Source organism: Lethenteron reissneri, chromosome 31 (genome assembly GCF_015708825.2).
Source record: "Lethenteron reissneri isolate LAM-NWPU_2019-01 chromosome 31, ASM1570882v1, whole genome shotgun sequence".
NCBI classification, from domain to species: Eukaryota; Metazoa; Chordata; class Hyperoartia; order Petromyzontiformes; family Petromyzontidae; genus Lethenteron; species Lethenteron reissneri.
This window is the reverse complement of record NC_083809.1, coordinates 1,950,598-1,975,149: the sequence shown is the minus strand read 5'-3', so window position 1 is coordinate 1,975,149 and position 24,552 is coordinate 1,950,598. Positions and strand designations below refer to the sequence as shown.

The following is a 24,552-nucleotide window of genomic DNA, read 5'->3' as shown; positions in this document are numbered from 1 at the left end:
TTTATATTTCCGCGATCTAAACCCAATAACCTCTATTAGGGTTAATATTGCTTGCGAAAGCCTCCGTGTTAAACATTCGTGAACAAGAGTCTTGAGACTCAAGGGAGGCTTCACAGATAAAAAGAACAAAAAGGAAAAACTAAAAATGTTTGAAACATGACACTGCAGCCAGGCCCACATCAAAATACCTGAAGAAATTTACTTAATTTAGGAACGGACCTTAACACTCAGAAATCCAAAAGAAAGAGACAATTGTGATCGAGCAGAAAGACAGAAACCACTTGAGAGTTGTTCTCCTATATTGCTAAAGAAGGGTAAAATGATCGCTTCCCCCATCACTCTCGGCAGCGCGGCCCTCACAGCGGACACAGAAGGATTTTAGTTCATGACAAAAAAAGTTTGTAAGATGAGCTCCTGCCAAAAATCGGGGGAGTTTGCCGCACGCGAGAGCACATCCCTACTCATCCACGCGCTCCGTCTCCCCAACACAGCTACGCAGCCACATTCGCTACCACCGCCTTTAAAGGCATTTAAATAAACGAGCTGCAGGGGCCACGCACGTGGTTGTCTGCGATCCAGCACTGTGGAGGCAAGAGTTTGCTGATCACACACACACCTTTTTGGCATCATCTGGTCGTCATCTGGTCCAACACCATGTGAGACTAGGCTCTAAGGAAAGCTGTCTCTCGGGTGTGGACCAATCAACTTCAAGGACAGTGCATACATTATCAGAGTTATGTTTTTTGTTTGCATTACGACTGCAGGTATTGTGGTCTATGCAAACATGACTCCTTGTAAAAAAGGTGTCAATTTTGTTGCCAGAAAAAATGGTAAAAAAAACAATGATCACACACACACGTGTTGTGAACCTCCCTTCCTGTGGAACGTCGAGGTGTCATAACTCCGGCTCGCCAGAAGGCAGTAGAGCAAGTGGACTCATCTCCACCTGCTTCCATGTGTGTGGACGGGAGAGAGTTGCTGGCACCTTATACGCGTCACTAATTGGCTGAATTTTTTTTTCAATAAAAACTCACCGCTGGAGTTCTACGACTCAGTGTGGATTTTCCTGAATAAGTAAATATTAACGGACACGGATTATTTTGCTTACCACGCCCTGCGTCAAAGGGCCAATGAGAAATCGGTTATTTGTTGATTCGTATGTCGCGTGGGCGGAGTGGTGGCATATGGTTCGCATGCCGCGCGATCAACCCAGCAACCTGAGTTCGATTCTCGGCCAGGGCCAACGTCAGTGGCGAGTCAAATCTGGCCCAGACCCTGGGCCTCTCCCACCCGCCCCTCCTTTAACTCGCACTGCTTAACACGGTCAAGTATGGTCAAACAACCCCCATGACCAACAAGGTATTGGGGAGCGTTCATCCACCGATGAACTGACAAGATAAATAAAGATCTTAATCTGTACGTCTCAAAAACCTCTAGGGTACTTCCCGACAAGACAGAAAGCTGAAATTTGGTTATATATTTGGTTATATATAGGCAGCTTTTAAAGACCCCCAAATCTCGTTTCTAAGTGCCCCATAAAGACGTTTGTTCGTGGTGTCATTCAGAAACTGTTCAAATGATAAGATTGCGGTTTGTTTAGTTTGATAGAGCTTTAAACATCAAATAAAATTAAAGCGAGAACCATTGTTCTATCTTCTGTTTTCCAGATATTTCAGATTCAAGCAGTTTTGCATGAAAAAAATATGCATTTTATGATGTTCAAATCTGAATAATTATAAGACGGTAAAAGATAAGAGCTTCCCCTCAGAGAGTATTAAGTTGATACATTTTTGTTCTTTCAAATAAAAAAAAGAACGGTATCTTCAAATTGAGCAGTTTTCGATGGATAGGTCTTTAAATATAAGTTGAATCAACTTGTCAACTGAGTTTTTTGTCGGAAAAATACACATTTTTGGAGTAGTTGTTAGTGTCTGATCGTAGATGAAATTGTAAAAAAATCACATCAGGTTAATTATTATATTTATTGAAACATTGTGCCTGGCGAAGACAGACTTTATGAACTCGTACGTTATATTTATACATTATGTACAACTAGCGTATGTGTGATGCCTACTGGCTACATCTACAACAATACAACAAATAAAGCCGATTCTCGATCCGAATTGCGACCGCGGAATTGCGATAATTTTGTAATTCGTGACACTGGGGCGGGACGGCTGTGGGGGGGGGGGGGGTAAATCAGCACAGCGAGGGGCGAGAGGTTGCTGCGGCGTCTCGGCAGCGGCATCCGCCGCGCGCCACGATCCAGTGAGTAGGGGCACTGCGATAGCGCACAAGCGGAGGCGTGGTCGGAGCGCCGGCGTGGCGAGCCACCCCAATTCACACGCGCCGCGCCCCCGAGGTTACGGCGAGGGTCCGGGGGGAGGGGTTTGACGGCGGCACACCGAGCCTCACTGGCGACGTACACACGGAATCGGTGCGGAAACTCGTGTGGGTGGACAAAGGGAGGGCAACGTTCCCAGCGGTGATCAGCCTGGCGCAGAGGTCGCAACTGGGTACCCGATACCCGTACCCTACCCGATACCCGGTGCAGCCGGGTACGGGTAGGCCGTGAGTCACTGGTGAGTAACCGTTTGTCACTCATTTCGGGTAGGGTACGGGTACGAGTAGGGAACGGGTACCCGTACCCGGCCGGGTACGGGTAGCCGTTTGCGACCCTGGTGCGGCCGGGTACGGGTATGGGTAAGGAATCAAAACCCGTTTGCGACCTCTGGCCTGGCGTAGGCCCAGAGCCTGCGCTTCTCAGGTACAGCTCTGTGAAAGTTTCACCATCATCGTGAAGGAGTGAAATCTGCAGGTTCTGTATTTAAATGAAAACTTCCCTTTGCAATGACCGTTGGGGGTTGTGTCACTGAGCAGTCTCATGTCAAGATGCCAGCAGTGGTGCCGTGAGCAAGTAACCGCAGGTCTGAACCTTTATCTTAACGGTCCAGAACCTGTCAAAGTCTACCATCTTTGCTGCAGGAAATTACTTAAAAATTGACGGGGATTTGAACTAAGTTCTTGGAGTGGCCCGCCAACCGCTGTACCAAGGAGAACGGCGGAGCAGTGATTCATGTATCCTACTATGAACCCGGCGATCCGAGTTTGATTCCCGGCTACTGTGACATGAGTGGAAAGACGAACCAGTCTTGGACATCCCTACCCACCCACCCACCATCACCAACCTACACTGACCAGCGTGGTCATGAAACAACACGGAGTGGGGGAGGCCTTCACCCAGCAGTAGTTTGACAAAGGGCCGTATATAATTATTATTCTTGTTACTATGGAATGTAACCTAAAGCAAATAGCGCATAACTAATACAGCAAAGCAAGCGAGAGAGAATGCGGCAAATGGTAAAAACATACAGTACAGTCCTCGACACAAAAAATAACTAATCGATTAATGAATTGAATCCAATCACCGGGGAGGGGTGATCTTCATGCCCCTGACAGACGCACGGAGAATTCTAACCGTCGACAACACGGCGTTCCAATCCTTGCCCGGAGAATAATCCAGCCATGAATTAACCAAGTGCGGCTAATGGGGTTACATTTATCGAACGTTCACAAGGCCGGCGCCGGGACTTTTGTTCCAAGAACGTACAAACGCTGCCGTCCGCCACCACATGTTCGCTTGGCGCTGGACATGCCAAGTAGTAGACTTGGGCTCGAAATTAAACAACATGAACAGAAAATATAAACGCGCACACTTCACGCAGATTATCAGCCACGGGTTAACGCAGACGGGACTGCCTCGGACAAGACGGGTCCCTGGAAAGTTTTTAATTAGCTGGAGAGTGCGTAATCCACGCTCGCAGCTCGGAATATGCCCGCTGAAAAAAATACATTTTAATCAAACGCGGCACGGCGCTTCTGCCTTTGAATTAATGTCTCGCCGGGAAGGGAGTTCTGTCGGGCAGCACAAGGCACCGCAGGGACCGCGAGGCCAACGCCAAAAAAACGGAAAGGGGTTAAACAAAGAATAAAAAAAAATTGCTCGCAACTCCCCTTGCATGCGGCAGCCACTAATTACAACTCAACAGAGGGGCTTCACTGCCTCAGGTCACATGCGACAGCCTCTCTCTCTCCGGTTTGTGTTCATTGCGTGAAATTAAGTTTGTTTTATTTTTCAAGAGCATGACGGTGCCGCGGAGAGGCACAGCGATGCAAATATGTCGAGCGGAATGAGCACATAGGCGACTTCGTTGAGAGGTTTGTCCTTCCCCCGCACCTCCGATGACCACGGTTGGCGACGTACGGTGTGAAAGAAGTTCAACATACGTACATACTTAGGCGAGGGTTTTTTTGGGGTTCTCATAACTGGAATGACAACTGTGGCGTCCCAGCACCGCTCGGGGCACGTCCAGGATGCGGCGCTCCCGTGAGCACCACCACTACACGCAACGCCAAGCAAATCAGTCGGCGACTCGTCACTCGGTTTTACACCCCTTTAATTCTAGATTTGAAGCTTTCGTGACTGCAAGGATTCATACTCTTAGGTTTTTTCGGTAAAGTCACGTAGGTAAAAAAGAAAAGAAAAAATTACTAAAAGTAATAATAGAAATAAAATAAAATAATAAATCACGACGTTTCGGAGGCAACACAAGTCTCCGTAATCAGGTGGGACCGTCACAGCTAGATTTGCTGTATCAAGTGAGGCAAAGATTCCAAGATACGGTCCCACCTGATGACGGAGACTTGTGTTGCCTCCGAAACGTCGTGATTTATTATTTAATTTCTATTATTGCTTTTAGTAATTTTTTCTTACACCCCTTTCTTTTCTTCCAGACAAGCGACGTAAATAAACGTCAATACATGCCACGTTTCCGTCTCACTTCTGCAAGTAAAAAACGGCTCGATAATTAAAGCGCCGTGGCTTGAGTATGACCGTCAACATTTTCTAAATAGCTGTAACTCCGTTTTTACGTATAGGGAGAAAAAAACGTGTTTACAACAGTGTGATGTTGTGCTTTTGATGCGGCACAGCATGTAGGCGATGCGGACTTGCTCATGGACAATTGTGTTTATCCCGAGCTTCTGATAAGGGCCGACACACGCTTTGATACTGCGCGATTTATATTAATTAGCAGAACGCATAACGATGTAACGTGCAGGGTGGGAATCGCTCATTATGATGCAAATTATTTTTTCTGCGCCCTTTACCGAACAGCTGGTGTTTTTGGCTGATCTGCCACTTTTCGGACAGATGACACACACAAAAAAAAAAAGACACAAAAAACGGTGGTGGAAAAAAAATAACCTATTCCCTTTGTGCGATGCTTTACGCGCAGTTAGGAACCCTTGCCCTAACTCCTGCCGCGGAAAAGGAGGTAATGATGCGTACTAATGCGCCAACCCGGACACAAATCCACTCCCCCTCCCCCCAGTGCGCACACACACACACAACCTTCCCAGCTCACACATGCCCTCAAGACAGCCACACACACCATTCGCAGCTGCACTTTTCTTTGCAGAATTTACGTCAAAAAGCGAAAACCTTCCAAAGGCTTTTTCCTCGAGGTGTTCTTTGAGCGACTGACTTGGCTCATTGATGGAGGGTTCGGAGGGTTTGCGAGCGCTAGGAATTAGTCTCTTTAGCTCGCTTTTCAAGCCAAACTAAGTTTCGCCGTGGGTTTGTATGTTGTTGTGATGGTTCACGCATTGCACTACGACCACAAAATCGCGAGGTTACTTGCCGGCCAAGACGCAAAACCCACCCCAGTAACAAATGGAAGGGGATTCTAAACTGGGCATCCCCTAGGTTGACTCGAACTAAAATAAGTACTACACCAGGTGATCACAGTGAGTGTTGGGAAGCGGTGACGCACTGGCAAGTCTACTGCACTACAAACCGTGTAACCTCAGTTCAATTCTCAGCGGCAATAAATATCCGAACTGGTCCTGGGCCTCCCCTAGGCCGAGTGAGCCAGTATTTGGTAGAACGTGTAAACACGAGCGCGTGTAAGTGCCCGCCACACTGCCCCCTCGGAATGCTCCCGAAATACGCTGCACTTTTGATTTCTGTGCCTTCCTATTTCCTTGCTGTTATTTCACATCGGTTCAAAGTTCAGCCAAACTCTCTGGAATTGGACGATCGGCCCAGACATTGGGGGGCATCGTGGGATATGGTGGTGGTGGTGGGTCGAGTGCTGGTGGTGGCAGTGGTGGAGGTGGCGGCAGTGATGGTGGTGGCAGTGGAGACTGCAGTATTTTGACGTGGTGGGGGGTGGTGATGGCCGTGGTTGGTGATGATGGTGGTAGAGGTGATGTTGGCAGTGACAGGTGGGTGAAATACTAAAAACAAACGTTACTTATATTGAGCCGCTTACAATATTGACTAGAAGTACATCACGTAATTAATTTCTGTGCTTTTATAATTAAAAGCTAGTTCGAAAAGATTTCCAAAGTTTCCTAAAGATAATAGATTTTTTTTCTCGGCACGCAGTTTTATGGCAAGTGAGTTTTTCAAGCCTTGGGCCCAGCGTACGAGAAGGCGCGCTCGCCAAAACTCTCTCTACTGTGCGGTGGTGGGGGCAATGGTTGCGGTGGCGGAGACCGCAGTGATTTGTGGTGGAGGTAATGGAGGTGGTGGTGGTGGCGGCGGCGAAACCGGCGATGGCAGCGGTGATGACAACGGCGGCTGAGACTGCCGTGTTTTGGTGGAGCGAGCGGGGGATGGGGTGGGGAGGTGCAACGGGGGGCGTCCGATCCGGGTAAATAATGGTGCAGCTGCCGGGACGACCGCAAGGCCCTAATTACGTGGCGCGCCGCCGCGCGTGCACACAAATTGACGGCGCGTGCAGATCGCCGCCAATTTTGCGGTTACACTCAAATCAAAAGCGTAATTAAAACCAAAATATACGGCAATTTAAAAGCAACGCCGAAGCGACTGGGGGGGGAGGAAAGAAAAAAAATGATGAACGTAAAAATAAAGAGTGGCCGAGGTAGCTTCCGCACGCAGACCCATCAACGTCCTTTGTTGCCGTGCGGGGCTAATTGTGTTTGGATTTGTCACACATAACGGCAGTGGCATAAACGCGTAAACATTAAATGCAAATTCTCCTCGCCGCTCTCCCCCCCTTCCCCCCAACATGTTGGTAAACATTATTTTTCTGTCACCTCAAAACGAATGCGAGCCCCGTTGCCGTTCGGAAACACAGCGGCAGATTAGTTTAGACTAGATTAGGACGTGCGTGGTTTATCTTGCGGAGAGCCAACAGCTTCGCTCAATTCGCCACGATCATCGTCGCACGCCCCCCACACCCACCTGCAACACCCCCTTGTGTCCATTCACCGCTGGACGAAGCCCTCCCTATGCCATGCTCGGTCACGGAAGTTCATTTACCATATTTCACCGTGCTGGTTCGTGCGGATTGATGAAGGCGGGGCAGCACGGACGTCGCAGCATAGTAGAGTAAAACAATGTATTTCGCCTTCTTGGTTCTTTCGGTAAAGTCACGTAGAAGGGAAGTAATAAAATAATAAAAATAATACATAATAAAATAATTCTCACGACGTTTCGGCCACAACGGGTCCTCCGGTTTTTCCCTCCACATTGAGAATCAATGTGCGTTTTAGCGTATTTGGCTGCTACAAACCTTCACGCGATAAGCCACTTCGTTGAGCTAATAATCTTAAGCCAGGTCGCTTATGAAAAAGACCTATATAGCTCAGTGGTCGTCCTAGCCTTGGTAAAATAAAAATAAAGTTCAATAGTGGCTTACTTTCGATTGAACAAAAGAGGCTCTTCTCTCTCTCGCTCTCCCCGCGGTGCGAGACTCACGTATTCGGGCTTCAGCTTCTTGTCGTTGCCCCGCACGGCCATCTTCTCCAGCTTGTCGAGGATGGGCGCGATGAGCTCCTCGTCCTTGAGCCGCAGCTCGTCGTGGATGATCTCGATGTCACGCACGGGGTCCACCGAGCCCTCCACGTGCACAATGTCGTCGTCGTCAAACGCCCCTGCGCGGCCCGCGCAGCAGTAGGTACAAGAGGGGGAAAGAAGAAGCGGCAGGAAGTGCAACAGGGAGTTGCAGCAGGGGTTACAGCGGCGCGTGCATCAGCGTGTGCAGCAGGGGGTGCAACGGGGGTTGGGGGGGTGCAGCAGAAGCAGTAGCATCCGTAGCCGAAGCGGCAAAAGAGCAAAAGCAACAATAGTAGCAAGTGGTGCAGCATCAGCAACAACATTAGCAACAGCAGAAGCAGCAACAGATGTAATAACAGCAGAAGCAGGAAGTGAACCAGGAGGAGCAAAAGGTAGCAAAAGCAGCAGGAGTAGTAGCAACAGCAACAAGTGCAGTGAATTAAGTAGCAGCAGCGGGAACATGAGAAGCAGCAGTAGGCGCAAAAGCAGCAGAAGTAGGAGTAGTAGTGGAAGCGGCGGTGGTGATGGGGCAGGGAACAAAATGACATGGTGTCAAATGTCAATAGCAGCCTCCACTCGTCACAACCGGCACCAGCATCATCAAAATTGTCATCATTATCACGGGCATTACATTCGTGACCACCATCATCCACATGAGCATTGTCATCATTGACGTTATAATTGTCATTATGATTATTATCATTATCGTCCCAACTGTTACGACGACCATCAATCCCTATATACGGACGTCATTATCAGTGTCGTAATTATCATCATAAGGGCATCACCGGCACTGATGTTCGCCACGGTGGGAAGCGCGGGTTCGGATCAGCACGTTAACCACTGCACCACAACTCCACCAGCACCACCATCACACATTCCCCAAGGCCTACGAGACAAGCCACCACTTTTCCACCAGAGCACAAAAAATACAAACAGCCCAAGGCACCCCCCCCCCCTCCGCCCGCACGCGCCCACTCTCGTGACAATCACAATAATTACCCACAAAACCCCTATCAAGCACGAGCACCGCAACAACCGCCAACAAGGGGCATGTGCTGGGAGGCGGATGGGCGGGGGGCGAGAAGGGAGGGAAGGAGCCCCGAGCAGCTTAAGGACCCACTTCCACCCTAAGGCTCTGGTGGCAGAGTGGAGGGGATTAGGGAGACAGTTGAGAGCGTTTGCAGGCTCTGCTGTTAGAGGAGACTTCATCATCATCATCAGCTGTGATCAATCCGCTGCTGGATTAGGCGCGCCCTCCGACCCCCCCCCCCCCGAACCACCACGCCAATTCCTCACCATCTCACACGGTCCCACACTGCAACAAACCACCGAGCACTTGCGACTGCACAAGCCGATTTCATTGCTCAATCTCCGCAGCGGACCCCCTCTCTCCGAAGCCACCCTGTCGCTTGTCTCTACCGTGGGTTGGGTTTGACCAGAACATCATTACAAATAGCCGATGCTTTAATAAAGCATTTTTCAATATGCAGGCTTCCCAAAAGAACCGCATCTACGCAGGAGGGATCCACAACTCAACACATAACCTCTCTCCGGGCGGTATTCAAACTCAAACTTAGTAACCCAACGACGCCGAGTCACCCTGCAGCAGCCAGCGCGTGCGTGCTGGCGGAGAAGCGCCGCAAAGTTGTCCGCTCCGTCGCCAAGCCGACGGGCAAACGAAACACGAATAAATTCCGTGGGCGGCCATCAGCGAGAGTGACGCGATTCAAACGGCCATTGGGGCTTAACCTTAAACGGGCGAAGCTCGCGGCTGCCGCAGGTGCGGCGGGGGCTGCCGTGCGGACGTAATTCCACGTGCGCACGGCGGCGGCGGCGACAGCGGAACAGACACGGGGGGCCAAGTAATTTCTCAAAGCGGCGTAACCTTTGGCTTCGGCCATGAATCTCGGCCGTTTAGCGGCACGGGCGCAGGGGTCCCGGCGAAGCGCGGCACCCGCCCCGTGTCAGTGCGCGCCGTGTAAAGTACTTACAAATGTAGATCCGATCGCCGCCGCGATATCGATCTCAGCCGTAAATTTAAACCTGGCCGCCGCAATGACACCTCATCTTCGGCGAGCTTATGCGGGAGGTGGAGGCGCAGGCGCCGTCTCCAATCGAGTGAACCGCCTGCGCGTGCGCGCCCCGCGCCCGAGGCAAGCAGCGGCGACGACGGTCGTGGGGTAGCGACGGTGGCGATGGTACCGCAGGCTACACGCACGCACGCACTGCTCAGGACCGAAGCGTCGGGCGACCTGAACTCGCACCTCCCGCAACCTCACTCCTGGGCTGAATGCTGAGCACCCGCCCCCCTCTCCCCCCCCGCCCCCCGCTTATGATTTCTTATCATCGAGGCAACAACATTGATGCGATGTTTAACACACCAGGGTTAGAGCGCCATGCGGTAGCATTCCCAAACGAGAGTTTCACTTTTGTTTACACTTTATTTCACATCGTGTCGTACCCCTCGCCCCATCCCGAGGGTTTTGTACGGTGTATGACCTCCCACTTTATACAAGGTCACGGTAAAGGGCTGACACGGCGGGGTCCTGTTCGGCACAACGGCCACACCACAGCCACGGTACAGACGAAGGCCCCCAAACGCAGTGCAGGTCGTTGGAGTGGGGGCGGGGAGTTGTTTGAGCATACGTTACCACGCTGGCCCAGCGTGGATCGATGCGAGGGATGAGGAGCCGAATCGAACCTCCGAACCAGGATTTGAACTCGCAACCTTTCCGACTGCCGGGCCGGTTGGGCTGCGTGAGGTGCGTCGGGTGCCGACGCTCGTGACGATACGCTCCCGCGAAATGTGCGCGCAAAGACTGATTCTTAGAAAAACTCGTGCGACTTATTTTATACGGTAATAATCATGATGACATGCTCACGTCACACATTGGATAAAAGTGAAAGCGTTCGGATGGCACAAAGCAAAAGAGGAACAATACGAGGGAGACGGGAAAAACTAAACGAGGGGGTGAATCGTTAATCGCCACAAGCCTCTTCCATATTCATGCTTGCGTTACAATAGACAAACTGAACATACGCGACGCAACACAAACGAGACGGTACAAACGGGACAGATCACACACAGGAAGGCAAATTGTTACCCCCTCGACAGAAACCCCGCTGGGATTAGGAGTCCTGCCTATGACAATTCAACAAAGCATGCAGTGAATAACAAGGGAATCCCGCAACATGCCCAAGTAAAATGTGTCTGGCATTAGCGAGCACCGGGACAGCACACAAGGAGGGGGGCAGGGGGGCCAACACCACGCTTAGCTGCATTTGTCCCCCTGGTGCTGATATTAAACACCACACCAGTTGGTAATTTAAGGCTGAGTCGACCTAGGGGAGGCCCATGACCAGTTTAGATTTTCCCCACGGTTATTGGTCGTGAGCGGAAATCGAACTCGAGTCGCCAGGTTCGTAGCGCAGCACGTTAACCACTACACTACCGCTCCCCTATTACACACAAAGACAAAGATCCACCGTATAGCCTTAACATATTGTTGGGGCAAGTGCTGCTAGCGAGCACCTATGAAGGCCAGCACGGCACACCACTCCCGGCTGCCTTAGTCTCTCTCGTGTTGATGTTTACACACCGTACTAAGTACTCATTTGAGGCCGAGTCGACTTAGGGGAGGCCCAGGACCGGTTCAGATAATCGACACTGGTGATGGCCACGTGCGGGAATTGAACTCGGGTCAGTGGGTCCGCAGTGCGCTAACCGCTACACACACACACCCATAGCCCACCCCTCCCCCCTCCGAGCTTAGTCCACACAGACTATCACGGCAAGCGCCGTTAGCGAGCGCCTATTAAGGGCCAACGCGGCGTGTGAGCCCCGGAGACGTGTGAACGCCCTTCACCCGGCAACCGCCACAAACCCACAATTTGCCTCGCGGGCCCCACAAAGCACAATCTGTCGCAATTTGCTTCCCAATTTCCTCCGCATTCTGCATTCAATCACGGCTGTGAGAAGAACAAAAACGGGGGGGGGGGGGGGGGGGGGGGAATTGGGGGATAATGGTCGTCCTCTCGGCATGAGAAATGGGGGGGGGGGCATCTCTGCGCTTGGCGACGGGTGTAAGAGAGACGGACACAGAGACGGGGGGGGAGAATGTAAACTTTTAAAGGGAGATAAAATAGGGCTCGTTTTTCCAGAGAGAAAAAATTGCATCTCTTGCTTAATTTTATTCCAATTGCGCGATCAGCGTCGCGCGCCGAGATAAGCGTCTGTTGGGAACTCTCGCGCGGTGGTGGTTGTTGTTGTTGTGATGGCGGTGACGGCCGTGGTAGTGGTTGTTGTTGTGGTGATGGCGGTGACGGCGGTGGTGACGGCCGCATTGTTCGGCCTTCGTGTTATAGAGCGACGGTCCGCGGAAGGCGTCATCGCGAAACTACTCCCGAGACCTCTACGAGAGATCTCTGAGGGGCGCTGCGATTTCCCGTGTGCTCCTGATTTGGAGAGAGCCTCCAATTTGTAATTCTCCAGAGGTGTAATTCAGCTAAATAAAAACCAAACCGAGACAAAAATGATTTGTTCGTGCTTTTTTTATTTCTGTGGGCATTACTGACCGGGCTGAGACCATTAACTTGCTACACTTGGGTACACGGTCTAATCAAACCGAGCATCTCAGCGGTTGGCAGCACAATGCTCTGACCTCTGACCTGGTAACCTCCGATTGTCCATAACACAGGTTCTTTTTGGGTTAGATCGCGTAAATATAAATGTCTCGTTAAACCCGCCACCACCCAACACAGCCAATTAGAAATTGCGATCTAACCCAAAAAAACCTGTATTATAGATGATATTGGTCGCGAAAGCCAACGTATTAAACGAACCTTCGATTGTTTTTTTAATTTGTTGACAAGCGATGCGTGGAATAGTCTCCCAAGTCGGAGTCATGCTGGGTTTTTATTTATTTGTAATTTTCTTGTATTCGAGATAGCCGCAAATGTGCATAAAGAACAATATTCTAAATGGTTATTTTAAACGCGTATTTACTCCAGGCCTCCCTTGCTTTATTGAGACGTATTTCCTCGTAAAGTATAAATCTCAGAAATGAAAGCCGTTAAGCTGCAGCGACCGACGCGCATCTAATTTATACAAAACATTAATCACATCATTCACCCCACAGAGCCTGGCCGGTGAGCGATACTCCGGATATAAAATCCTGCCATCGCCCTCGGACTAGGCCGGATCAAACTTTCCCTCTCGTTTGTTCGTCACACAACGGGCACCAAACGCTCCCGCTAATGCGGCAAGCCACGCGCCATTGGCTTTGATAATCGGTGGCACACGAACACACGAACGAACGCACGCACGCACGCACGAACGGACGGACATACACACAGACACACGGACAACGCCGGCACGCACAGAGAGGATGAGAGTCTTTGGGCAGATGGCGGTCGCTGCGTGTGTTCGCGCGTACACGTGCGCGTGCGAGTACACGCGCGTGCGTATGCGGAACAGACTGTCGTCGAGTAAGTGTGTAATGCTTTAACAAGTACTTATCCGGTTACTGGCGACTGATCAAAGGGAATCAATCGAAAATCCCTTTGTGTTCACTGAGCCAGCACCGCTTCCACACAAGGGTCCCCAGTAACTGAACCCCGAAGCTGCCGCAGCGCCAAGCGAGCGAGCGGGATTTAGAAAGATTTCCTGCGAGTCTTTTTTTACAAAATGTGTGCCGCTCAGCTGTTAATTTAATTATTTAGTTACTCGTCGCACTCCCGCTGGGGACGGCTTTGTGATGTAAATGATAAATGCCGTGAAAGCGCAAAGTTGGGGAGAATATTTCAATTTAATAAGCCGGCGGCCGCCGCTAATATAACCTCCGCAAAACCAAACTTTACTCCATCGCTGATCCACCAATCCCAGTTACAGTTATGATGACGGCAGTGCTGCTGGGGGGATGGGACTAAGTCAACCCTGGCCAGGATTTCTACTCGGGATCCTTTGATCATGAGCCCAATACTATGGTGACCCAGTGGGGTAGGATGCTTGGCATGGGTCCTGGTGTAAGGAATTAAATGGGCTCCCCCCCCCCCCCCCCATACAATTCCCCCCCCCCCCCCACTTCATAGGCTGGCGCCCAGGCCTCTCGTCCGTCAGCCCCGGTGCTGAACATTGTGGGTGCTACACTGACACCGATGTCCTTTATGCATCCAGAAAAAGTCTGGGTCTTGAGACTCTCTGGAGGGTCCTGCTTGCATTGGGATGTTTGGCCAGTTTCATTCACAAAGTGTTTGGCTTCGTGTGCGAGGAAACCGCAGAGCGCAGGAGGGAATCAACGTCAGTGACGGGGTTAACACTTCAAGGCGGCGCGCGAATGGAGGCCTGCATCCAGCAGTGGACTGACACACAAGGTGTGCATTTCATCATTAGCAATGTGAGTAATTTCCACGTGCCTTACGGCAGTCGAACGTCACAGTAAAATAACAAATCCTTCCCCCTTTGTCTGCTCGGCCATCGTTTTAATCCCCGTTCGAACGCCAAACAAATGATGCTGCAGCTAAAGAGATTGATGAAGGAGTGGGGGGGGGGGGGGAGTTCCCCAACGCTTAATTTTTTATGACGGAATAAACGAATATAATCACTAAAGCTATTTCGCAATCAATCAGGCCGACGGGGGAGCTCTGGGGTAGCCGTGTAAGTGAATTAAAATGTTAAATCTATCGCTCTGTTTGGTATATGTTGCCCCACCCGCCCCTCCCCTCTCCTCCGGATTTTCTTCGCTGCAATTTGTGCTCCGTAGTGGGCTTGTGTTGGAGCTTAACATTTTTTTATGTCGCTGTTAAAGCGACGCAGGTGACACGCCGCCACTGCAGGGCAATGCATGCGCGAGAGAGCCAAAGTCCCCCACACGGTCTGCCGCACGGGGAACTTTGGCACATTCACAGGTGTTCAGTGTTCGACCAATATCATCGTGACGTTCACTCAGATGCTACAGAGAGCTCCCTCGCGCGTTAACCTCCTTGCACCGTTAACAACGTCAACGCATTCGCATCTACATAATGAGCGGTGACTCTGTACGCGTGTTTGTCCAGAGAACTCCACCTCGACAGCTCCGCCGCAAATTTAAAGTGAAATTTCAAAGCTCGTGATATGCAGCTCATATGTATATAAAGGTGGTCAACATTCTTATCATTTGTTTTATCTTCGACCGTAACAATTTGGCGATTTCGGTGAATTGGCCCGACAATGCTTACCTACTATACCGTTAAATAAAACAACAAAAACTCAGCATATTATGCAATAACCTACCTTGAAAAATATAAATTGTACTCTCTACATCGTTACCTCTGCTGGGAGGGGAGGGGGACCGCTGAACGCTGTGGGTTTAAGAGCCGAGGAATAACGTCACCACCGTATTTGAGAATCGCTGGTGGATTGGAGTGGGCCTCAGGAATAGGACCGCCATGGGAGCGGCTAAAGCCATATAGTGAGAGGCATAGTGGACGCTGTGCGCCTGGTGTAGGAATGTTTCACCGGCTCACCGACCCGGACACGCCCGGTTCAACTTGAGCCCTAGTTATATAGCGCTCGACACGCAGGCAAAAGGGCGAGCACTCAAATTCCTAACCCGTTGGGTCCACTAATTCACCATTTACACATTAGAAACCCTCATTCTCTAGTGTAGCTACTCATTAGTTGGCTAATAACACCTTAATATATAGAGAGGATTGCAGAGCTTGGCCAATTATTGGTGCCAAGCTCGTCATCAAATTAAGTGCAGCGGCAAAATAATCAATTATCTGTGCAGTCACTGGATAACGGGCTGAGACGATCAACTCGTTACACTCGAGAACCCGGATTAAATCGCAGGCAGTGGCCGAGACCTGGACTCGAACTCGGGATTCTCAGCGGCTGCAGCCACTGCGAACAGAACCATGTTTAGGCAGAGAACTCAAAATGCATTCGTTCCTAAAATTGAGACGAAACTTTTTTGTTCCGGTAAAAAGACATCTCACCGAAGCATTTGCATTTTGATTTAGTCACGAAGGATTGGCTGATCTTCACGCTATCCCGAACCTTAAGGTGCATCGATATCATTTGTCCCCATAACATCGGCAAATATTTTTGTAAAGGCATACGTTTTTGCGGGGAGGACAACTAGAAACCCAAACGCACTTCCGTTTAATCAGTAACGGTGCCGCCAATGAGACGTTAAATATGCCGTGCGGGGAAAAAAAATCTACGCTAGAATTAACCAATTATGGAGCCCCTGACTCGGACATAAATTTTCAAAATTGACTCAATTACGAAAACACGGCGGTGTTATGCACGCGTTTGTTAAAGGGACAAGCACCGCCCAACCAACTCCACCTGTGCGCGCAGTGGGCCGCTCCAAGTTACACAGGAGAGGCATCGATCACAGTGGAGCGTTCCGATGTAACACAGGGGGTGTTGTGGGGCACAGGAAACCTCCTTCCTCGTCCTCCCCAATACGGTGTGCACCTCCACACAAACACTCGCGTGCTCCGCTCACCGCCTGAGAACATTAAATCAGGCCGGGCATCTACGGCTTGACTCTGCCAATGAGAGGCGGTAAAAGGAGAAGATTTTTCATGTTTGACTCGATTAGTTTTGGTGTCTCATCGGCAACACGTGCGCACATGAGACCACGCCATCCCAACACCCCAATCGCCCCACCGGCTCCCGATCGGATCCAAAATTAATTGCAAGATCACACTCACCCCGTCTTCAAGATCCTCTGTGGACTGGCGCCCTGCCTACCTCTCCCTCTCACCTCACTCTAGATCCTTCTTGCACACTCTCCTACCTCTCCCCTCACTCAACTCCCCTCCCCCCTCCAAGCACTCTCCGCTCCAGCAATGAAGACTCTCTGTCGGAGCACCCAGTCGACCTTCGCTCAGCGGGAGGTCGCTCGTTCTCCTCTGTTGCCCTCATTGTCTAGAACTCCCTTCCCCAACCATCTGTGCGGCTGTCTTCCTTCCCCATGTTCAAGTCCACGTTGAGAGCCTTCCCTTTTGTCTTCTGCCTATGACCGGATTCCCCTTCCTCTCTGACAACGATCTGTGCAGGATCTACAGATGCGTTTCCATTTCGACGATACGCAAGTCCACGTTGAATTGTGTCGAGCAGCGTGACCGAGCGTGTTAACTGCGCGCTTAATGTTTGTAAAATTGACAACGAAATCATCTCCCTGCTTGATCGAACACATCGCAGCGCCATGGTGGCCCGGAGCCAAAGGTAGAAATTCCACAATCTCAGCATGGGGAGCGTCAATGTCCGACAGAGGTCAATCTCTCAATTGCTATAACAGTTACAACCCCCAAATGGGGACTGGAACTCACGAGATCTCCCCGAGTTGTGTAGTGACTTTGCCAATCATCAACCCCACGAGGTGCGGATTAGTCCGGCCATCGTGCCCATCTGGACGGATACAACTCGAGGTACTTTTGGTGACCGCGAGAATTTGCGGGGGGGAATTCTCAGGGACGGCTACGTCCAGCGGACAGCGCCGGATCTCTCACCGCACACTCGCGCGACGGCGACTCCTTATCGGCCACTATTGATGAACCGTCCGCTGGCTTTTTTTCTTTTAACCACCGACACACCGCCGCCGCCCCCCCCCCAACCCCTTCCTCTTTTTCTCGCGTGCGACCGAAGGACTGGCAGCTTGTAAAGGGGACCCTGGCCTTATCGGAAAGCTTGTCTGTAAATCCAGCGAGTGGCCAGACGCCTCTCCAAATGAAACTGCCACCCCGGCTTCTGCAGCTGCTAGAAATCTGCGGCAGCCTCGACACTGACCTCTTGCCAAATCCCCCTTACGCACGTAGCCAACTGTGCTAATTGGAGGTGCGATTAGCACATTGCATTATAATGCAATGTGGATATATATAGAGCGTCTAAATGCAACACGTGTGCCTTGTCGGCCTTCATAGGCACTAGCTGACAGCACTAGTACGGACACGTGCGTATCCACAGTAGGCTGAACAAATCTTCAAATTGAAAATGTCAACTCACGAGCCGGAATGAAGACAAGACCCATGAATTCGAGAGCATGCACTGCAAGCGAGAGACATCAAGGCGACCGTTAGTAAAAGTGGGGCATGGGCTAGGAGGGCCGGCGTAGCCCACGGTGTCAAGACGACCGACGGAGGGGGGAGCCCAAGGAAGAGAACGTGCCCGGGATGACGTCCCACCGCGGAGATAAATTATTATTATTCCCCTTCTACGTGACTTTACCGAAAGAACCAAGAATATGTTGAGACGTGGCGAAGGCTTGGGGAAACCTTCACCCAGCAGTTAATAGATCAAGGCCGTTGAAGCTACACTTTACACAGTGGTGGCATAAAAATTACTTATAAGTTGAGGCTCGCTCAACTTTTTTCGTGTTAAGAAAAAATAACGAAGCTCTCCGTCTTATTGTAAAACGAGCGGCGCTTCGCACGCGACTATCCCAGAGGCTGTTGGCGAGCCATCGAACAAAGATGGTCAGTGCATCGCATACATTCAGATGCACTTCTGCAGTCATCTGGAATGCTCTTCCTACCGATATTAGGAAGCCACTGGAGCTATGCATTTTTAAATCTGGAGTGAAAACTAATTTCTTTACAACTGCTGTTTATGTTTAGTTTGGTGTCCTTCCCCCACACCTCCGCTCAGCACGGTTGGCTACGTACGGCGCGAAAGAGGCTCAAAATCCGAACACACACGTCCACGAGCATGAGCCGACGCGTAATCGCGGCGGAGTCTAACTGCTCGTGGGTGACGTGTCGGTGAGACAGATGGGGCGGAGGGCGCCAGGCACAGCTCTCCCCCTCGCTGCGCCACGCCCATGCGGGATACACCCCCCCCCCCTCCTTGCATGTGGCTGAATAAAGAGCAACGTGTAGAGGTGTGTGGGTGTCCAGGGAGAGCGGAGGTGCAGCGGTTAGCACGCTGCGCTACGAGCCGTGCGACCCCAGTGACGATTATTTAAACCGGTCCAAGGCCTCCCCTAGGTCGACTCAGCCTCAAATGAATACCTGGTGCGGTGTGTAAACATCGCCACTAGCAAGGGACAAAGGCGTGATGCTGAACACCCACCCTCTTGTGTGCCGTGTCGGCCTTCATCAGTGCTCGCGAAAGCACTTACTCCAAAAGTCTGTAAGGCTACACGGGGGTTCTTTGTCTTTGTCCAGATGAGCTTAGTCAGGGAATGGCATTAGCCGATGTGTAGTGGATTACTTTGATGCCCTCCATTGAAATTACTACAATGTAATCAATGTTTTGTTGATTCGTACGTGAACGATGATATGTTGTAAGTAATTAGCTATTGTGACCCCTGCAGCCAATAAAGGCACTACAATGTATCATAACAAACAAACAAAAGTATTTTAATCTTGAATAGCATCACGATTCCGGAATCACGACCCCCCCACCCCTGAATGGAGAGACAAGGGCGAGCGCTTGTGGGAGTCGGACGCTGCTGCGCTCTCCACCCTCGACGTCGTCCAGACGCAGAGAGAGAGAGAGAGAGCGCGAGGGGCAGATGGGGGAACATCCCCCCGTGGCTTCACCCCAAGCGCAGGCACTCACTTCCCCCCTCGCTCTCTCCCAAGCGAGCGGCCCTCCGGGAGTCGGCCCCGCCAACCCCCAACCTCCTTTCTCCCACAACCGCCACCACCACCACCACGGCTGCCACCCCCCACTCCGCTCCAAGCCGCAGCGTCCCCGACAAAAGCACCAGCTCGCGTTATCTGGCGCGGACGGTCGCAGGGGAAATCAGCTCAGCTCCGATTAAAAGGAACATGCGCTGGGCGTGTGAAGCCACCACACCCCCATCACACCTCCCACCTACCCCCGCCGCACCGTGGTGTCACGACGCGCCCTCCACGCGCGCTCGTCCCAACCTTCGCACCGCGCCTCACCGAGCCGCCGGCCCCTCCCCCCGCGTGACCCCCCGCGCGAGCGTTGGCGGCGCGCGATGGCCTCCAGCGGCGGTAATTGCGACGCGAGGTCGCGCCGGAGACGCGGCGCGCGCCGACGCTCGGCCGAGCGGACAGCGGCTAAATCCCGCGACGAAGACCCCCACACAAAGGGGGGCCGGCGCGGGCGGCACGCCTAACGAGCGATTACGAGAGGAAACTTCGGGCGCACCTCCCCCGCTCTCCCCCACCTCACCCTTCCTTGCGCGCGATCATCCGTGCATAATACGATCGCTCTTTCTGGTGTGGTTTAGAGGTCGTAGCGCGTGTTGCGTGGAACGATGTCCGACATTTCGCGACCCGTGAAGGGAGCTTCGTGCCGAGCGGCACGCGGTGCAACACGAGAATACGTGGGTGAGCCTTACAGCAGAAACGTCAACGTTATTAATTATAAAACTATTTAAAACTATTTTTATTTTACCAGGTAAAGCCAACTGAGCTACATAGCTCTTTTTCGGAAGCGACCTGGCCACAAATTAAATGGCTTATCACGTGGAAATGTGTTTTAGAGACAAATACTCGAACACACATCTTTCTAATTGTGGAAGCAGAAACCGGAGGACCTTGATAAAAATTCACACGACTACAGGGAGAACATGCAAACTCCAAATATACAGGCGTCAGAGTCGGGATCGACCCCACGACCTCCTGTATATCTCGCCACCATAGTGGACCTATGGCAGGGGCCGGCTCTATAAGCGTACGAGCGTCACCTGACTACACTCACACGTACACTCCAGCAAAGCCGTTAAAACAAGACCGTTAAAAAAAATGTATACGTCGTTATATACTTTGGTACTTTGGAATATTTGTTCCAATCTAGAGCACTTATTATTATTAGGCAAATCATTCGCTGGCTAAATGGGGTACAATGAAATTTCAAATTACACTGAAATTAACTGCAAGCGAAATCATTATCGGTTTATTACTCTTAAAACAACATCAAAATAATTAGATCGGACTTACAGATTTAATTAAGACGAACCCTCCGAGCTAAGTTTCTCGTTTAAATTACATCAGGATCACATTCCTGCACCATCAATGTCACTCTTATTAACGTCTGCTAAGTTGCATAACTCGTGACAAACGCTAAGCCCATTAACATCACTCACTCCGTGCAGTCATTTCCTTAAAGTAATCATATTTCTCAGCCCCCCCCCCCCCTCCAGGACGAGCTGTAACTCTGCAACATTGTTACGTCAAGAGAGGGGAGGGCAGAGGAAGAGGAGGAGGAACCCCACTTCTTCGGTGTAAATCACGGAGTCGTTCAACGGGCTGGCGACCTGGCAGCGTCAGCCCGCGCACGTGCACGAGAAAACAAGAAGAAGAAAAACTACTTTTATTAAAACTCGCCTTCTGCAGTCACCCGCCTGCCCGCCGTCCATCACGTAATAGCGGCAATTTGGTAACGTCGGCGTCGTTATTACGTGAAATGTGTCCTTTTTCAAAAGTTTTTTTTTGACGTCAACCGCACCACGACATTAATATTAGCGTTTAAGAAAATTGCGGAACGGAGAATAGAGGCAACATTCGAGAACGCCGCACGCTGTTTAGGCACCGAAGGTTGTCAGACGATGCGCAGGCTGGAAAAGTCCAAATTGAATGCGTGAGCAGCCAAGCACTGCAATTAAAACTCGCTCCGCTGCCACCGGATTTATAGTTCGGACGGACCAGCAAACCAACTGCATGTTCTGAACTGGCGTTCAAAACGACAGCTGTTTTCGCCGTCGTTGACGATTGAGGTCCTAGCGAGCGCCCGGTTGGGTTGGGTGGAGTTCTTCAGCTTTTTCCAGCTCGATAAAAAGTGACGATTACACACAGTGCGCGAGATCCAGCGCTGTCCGTCGAAGCTGTCACGGCGTGTACAAATTGCAGCAGTTCGCTCGGAGATTGGCGCTCTTTATTTCGCCAGCTGCCACGCAAGGATCGCTGGTGCTCGGGGCTTGGGGCTTGGGAAGGCTCGAGGCCTGGCAGCGCTGTTTAGTGAAAGTGACAAACCTGCCACGTGTTTAAAAAAGCCCTGGGCACGCGCCACAACATTTTTTTTTTAACCAGTCCCATCAACCCCGCTTCTGCGCCAATTAAAACGGCACTATTGAGCAGCCTGCCGCTTAGCGTTCATTAAGTCCCCCTCCAAGTGTCTCAATCGGGCCGCAGCGAATCAGGCAGCAGTAATTAACTGGTTCGCTGTTTTAATGAGCCCAGGCGGCAATCAGGATTTGTTAAACAAAGCGGCCGTTTAAAGGCAGTTTGTATTAATTGCCCACACTTCCCCCCTCTGGCCCTGCCTGCTCGCATGCCCATTCTCTCTCTCTCTCTCACTTGCCTTCTCTCAGCCACCCCCCCCCCCCCGCTCAGTGTGCGTGTGTGTGCGTGTCTTTGTCTGTGATGGCGAAGGGTAGTATAGCGGTTAGTGCACTGCGCTACAAACCTGGCGACACGAGTTCGATTCCCAGTCACGACTAACCAGCGACAATTATCTGAACAAGTCCTGGGACTCCCCTAGGTCGACTCAGGCACAAATGAGTACCTAGTACAGTGTGTAAATATCGCCACTGGGGAGACAAATGCGGCGAGGCACGGTGTTGGCCACCCACCCCCTCGTGTGCCGTGCCAGTCCTCAATAGGTGCTCGCTAACAGCACTTGGCCCAACAGTCTGTCACAGGCAATACGGGGGATCTTTGTCTTTGTGTGTCCACGTGTGCGTGTGGGTTTGCGCGCAGCAGCAGGGGGGTTGGTGTGTGGGTGTTTTTGTGCTGCCTGCTTTATCCTCCGCGTCTCCGCATCGATCCCGTTGCCTTGCACTCTCGCCTTATCGGTCGCGGGCTCCGTGCACGAATCTCCAATGGAAAACAAGTCAATCGGAACAATCGGGAGGTGGTCGGCGCACACGCGCACACACGCGCGCACGCACACACACGCGCACACACGCACGCACACACACGTGCAACCACGAGGACGGACGGGCGAGCGGCCAGGGGAAGAGCACCGGTGGAGGAGGTGGAGTGGAGGGGGGAGGTGCGGTTTAACCGGGGTGGGTGGCTGGGTGCCGGCCTGATTGGCAACTCGTCCGCCACAATAACACCGAGCGGGGGAAGATTAAATTCAGGGCTTTTTATCGGCGCTGATTGATTGTGACAGGGTGAGCGGGTCCCGTTCGCAAACAAATTACGCTCCCCCTGTTTAACGAACCCGGCTCGAGCCCGCCAGGGTCGCGCTCGCCTCCTAATTGGGAGCCGCCGTAGCCGCCGCAGCCGCTCACCGAGATTTTGCCGCGGCAAACAAATTGCGCGCGGGAACGCCGCTTCATCGATTGCGCGGCGCCGGCCTGGCGCGCGTGCGACGGTGTTTGCTCGCGACGGCACCGAGCGATTAAATCATTTGAACTGTGCGTGAAATGTAATGGACTCGCGTTGGCAGTGGCGGAGGTTGCACGAATAATGAGCCCGAAGGCAATTGCGGCGAGTTGCTTCGGGTCCGCGTTTGTATCAAGCTCGCTCGGTAGCTGAACGGGCGACGTTGTGTTGTTGCTGTAACTTACTGACCCGCTCATACTTGACATCTGTAAAAAAACGCTTCGAAGCTCATCGAATTCCTTCTGGAGTCGAAATAAAGATTCTGATTCTATGTTTGGCGATTGCGTTTGTTTTGCCCTCTGTCGACCCGTTCCGATGCCATTAACCATCCGTCACCGCAGCTACGCTCCAAATTATCGCTTGCACAGTCCGCCAAACGAGCGACGGACGAGACGTGAGAAGGAAGCGCGTCATCATGGCAACGCACGTCTCGCGCTCAGCATTCGCCGTCGACAGACCTGCTGCTCGTGTAGAATTGTGCATTATTTTTTAAACACAACTGCTAAGATCCCCGCCACCCCCGTGCTCCGTGAGCTATTGGCCTAAAACTGGCTTATCGGTACCACCCAGAGTGGCAAATATGAACAATTCATTTCTTGAAGCATTTAATATCTAGATGACAAATACATATGATAGCAAGATCAATGTGGTAGCTGTTATGAGTTAAATATCATTAGATAGGAGTATAAAAAAGATAGCATATATACTAAGCTTTCCGTCCACGGTGGACATTGCCCATGGTGCACACTGGTAGCATTTGCCACCCCAGGTGGTAACCGACCAATCCCCTCGGCTCAAGGGCTCTGGCAAACTGTGTCCATGTGCGTGCGCGTGTCTGTGTGTCCCCACGGCAGGTACGCACGTGTCATGTGGAAGATGCTGTCGCAGGCACTGATGTGGGACAGGAAGGCGTTGCCGAGGCCCTGGCCGGCATGGGCACCCTTCACCAGCCCCGCGATGTCCACCACGTTCAGGAACGCCGGCACCTTACTGTGTGCACGCACAGAGAAAATAATATGAATAAATAAATCCCCTGTATAACCTAACGGACTGTTGGGGAGTAAGTGCTGTAAGCGGGGATGGGTGACCAACACCACGCCTGGCAGCCTTTGTCTCCCAAGTGGCGATGTTTACACACCGCACCAGGTACTCATTTCAGGCCGAGTCTACCTGGGAGAGGTCCAGGGGCCGGTGCAGATAACCGTCACTGGTGTTGGCCGTGAGCAGGAATCGCACTCGGGTCCCCGGGTTTGTAGCACAGCGCGCTAACCGCGACATTACCGCTCTCCACACAGACAGGCAGGTAAACACACAAACCCGGTGTTGTTTATTTGTTTTCCTACTCGAGTGCGGAACAAAGGTTTGCTTTAACGGCCGCGGCC

At 51.6% G+C, this 24,552-nt stretch overlaps 1 protein-coding gene across 1 annotated transcript in view; it reads right to left on the bottom strand.

Moving 5' to 3' along the window:
* The window catches only part of OLA1 (Obg like ATPase 1), a 67,384-nt gene that overhangs the window by 36,165 nt on the left and 6,667 nt on the right, over positions 1-24,552 (bottom strand). The window contains exons 4-5 of the mRNA XM_061563265.1: positions 24,033-24,160; positions 7,790-7,965 (exon numbers count right to left, since the gene is read on the bottom strand). Of these exons, the coding sequence (XP_061419249.1) occupies positions 7,790-7,965; positions 24,033-24,160 (304 nt within the window). The remainder of the gene's footprint in view (positions 1-7,789; positions 7,966-24,032; positions 24,161-24,552) is intronic.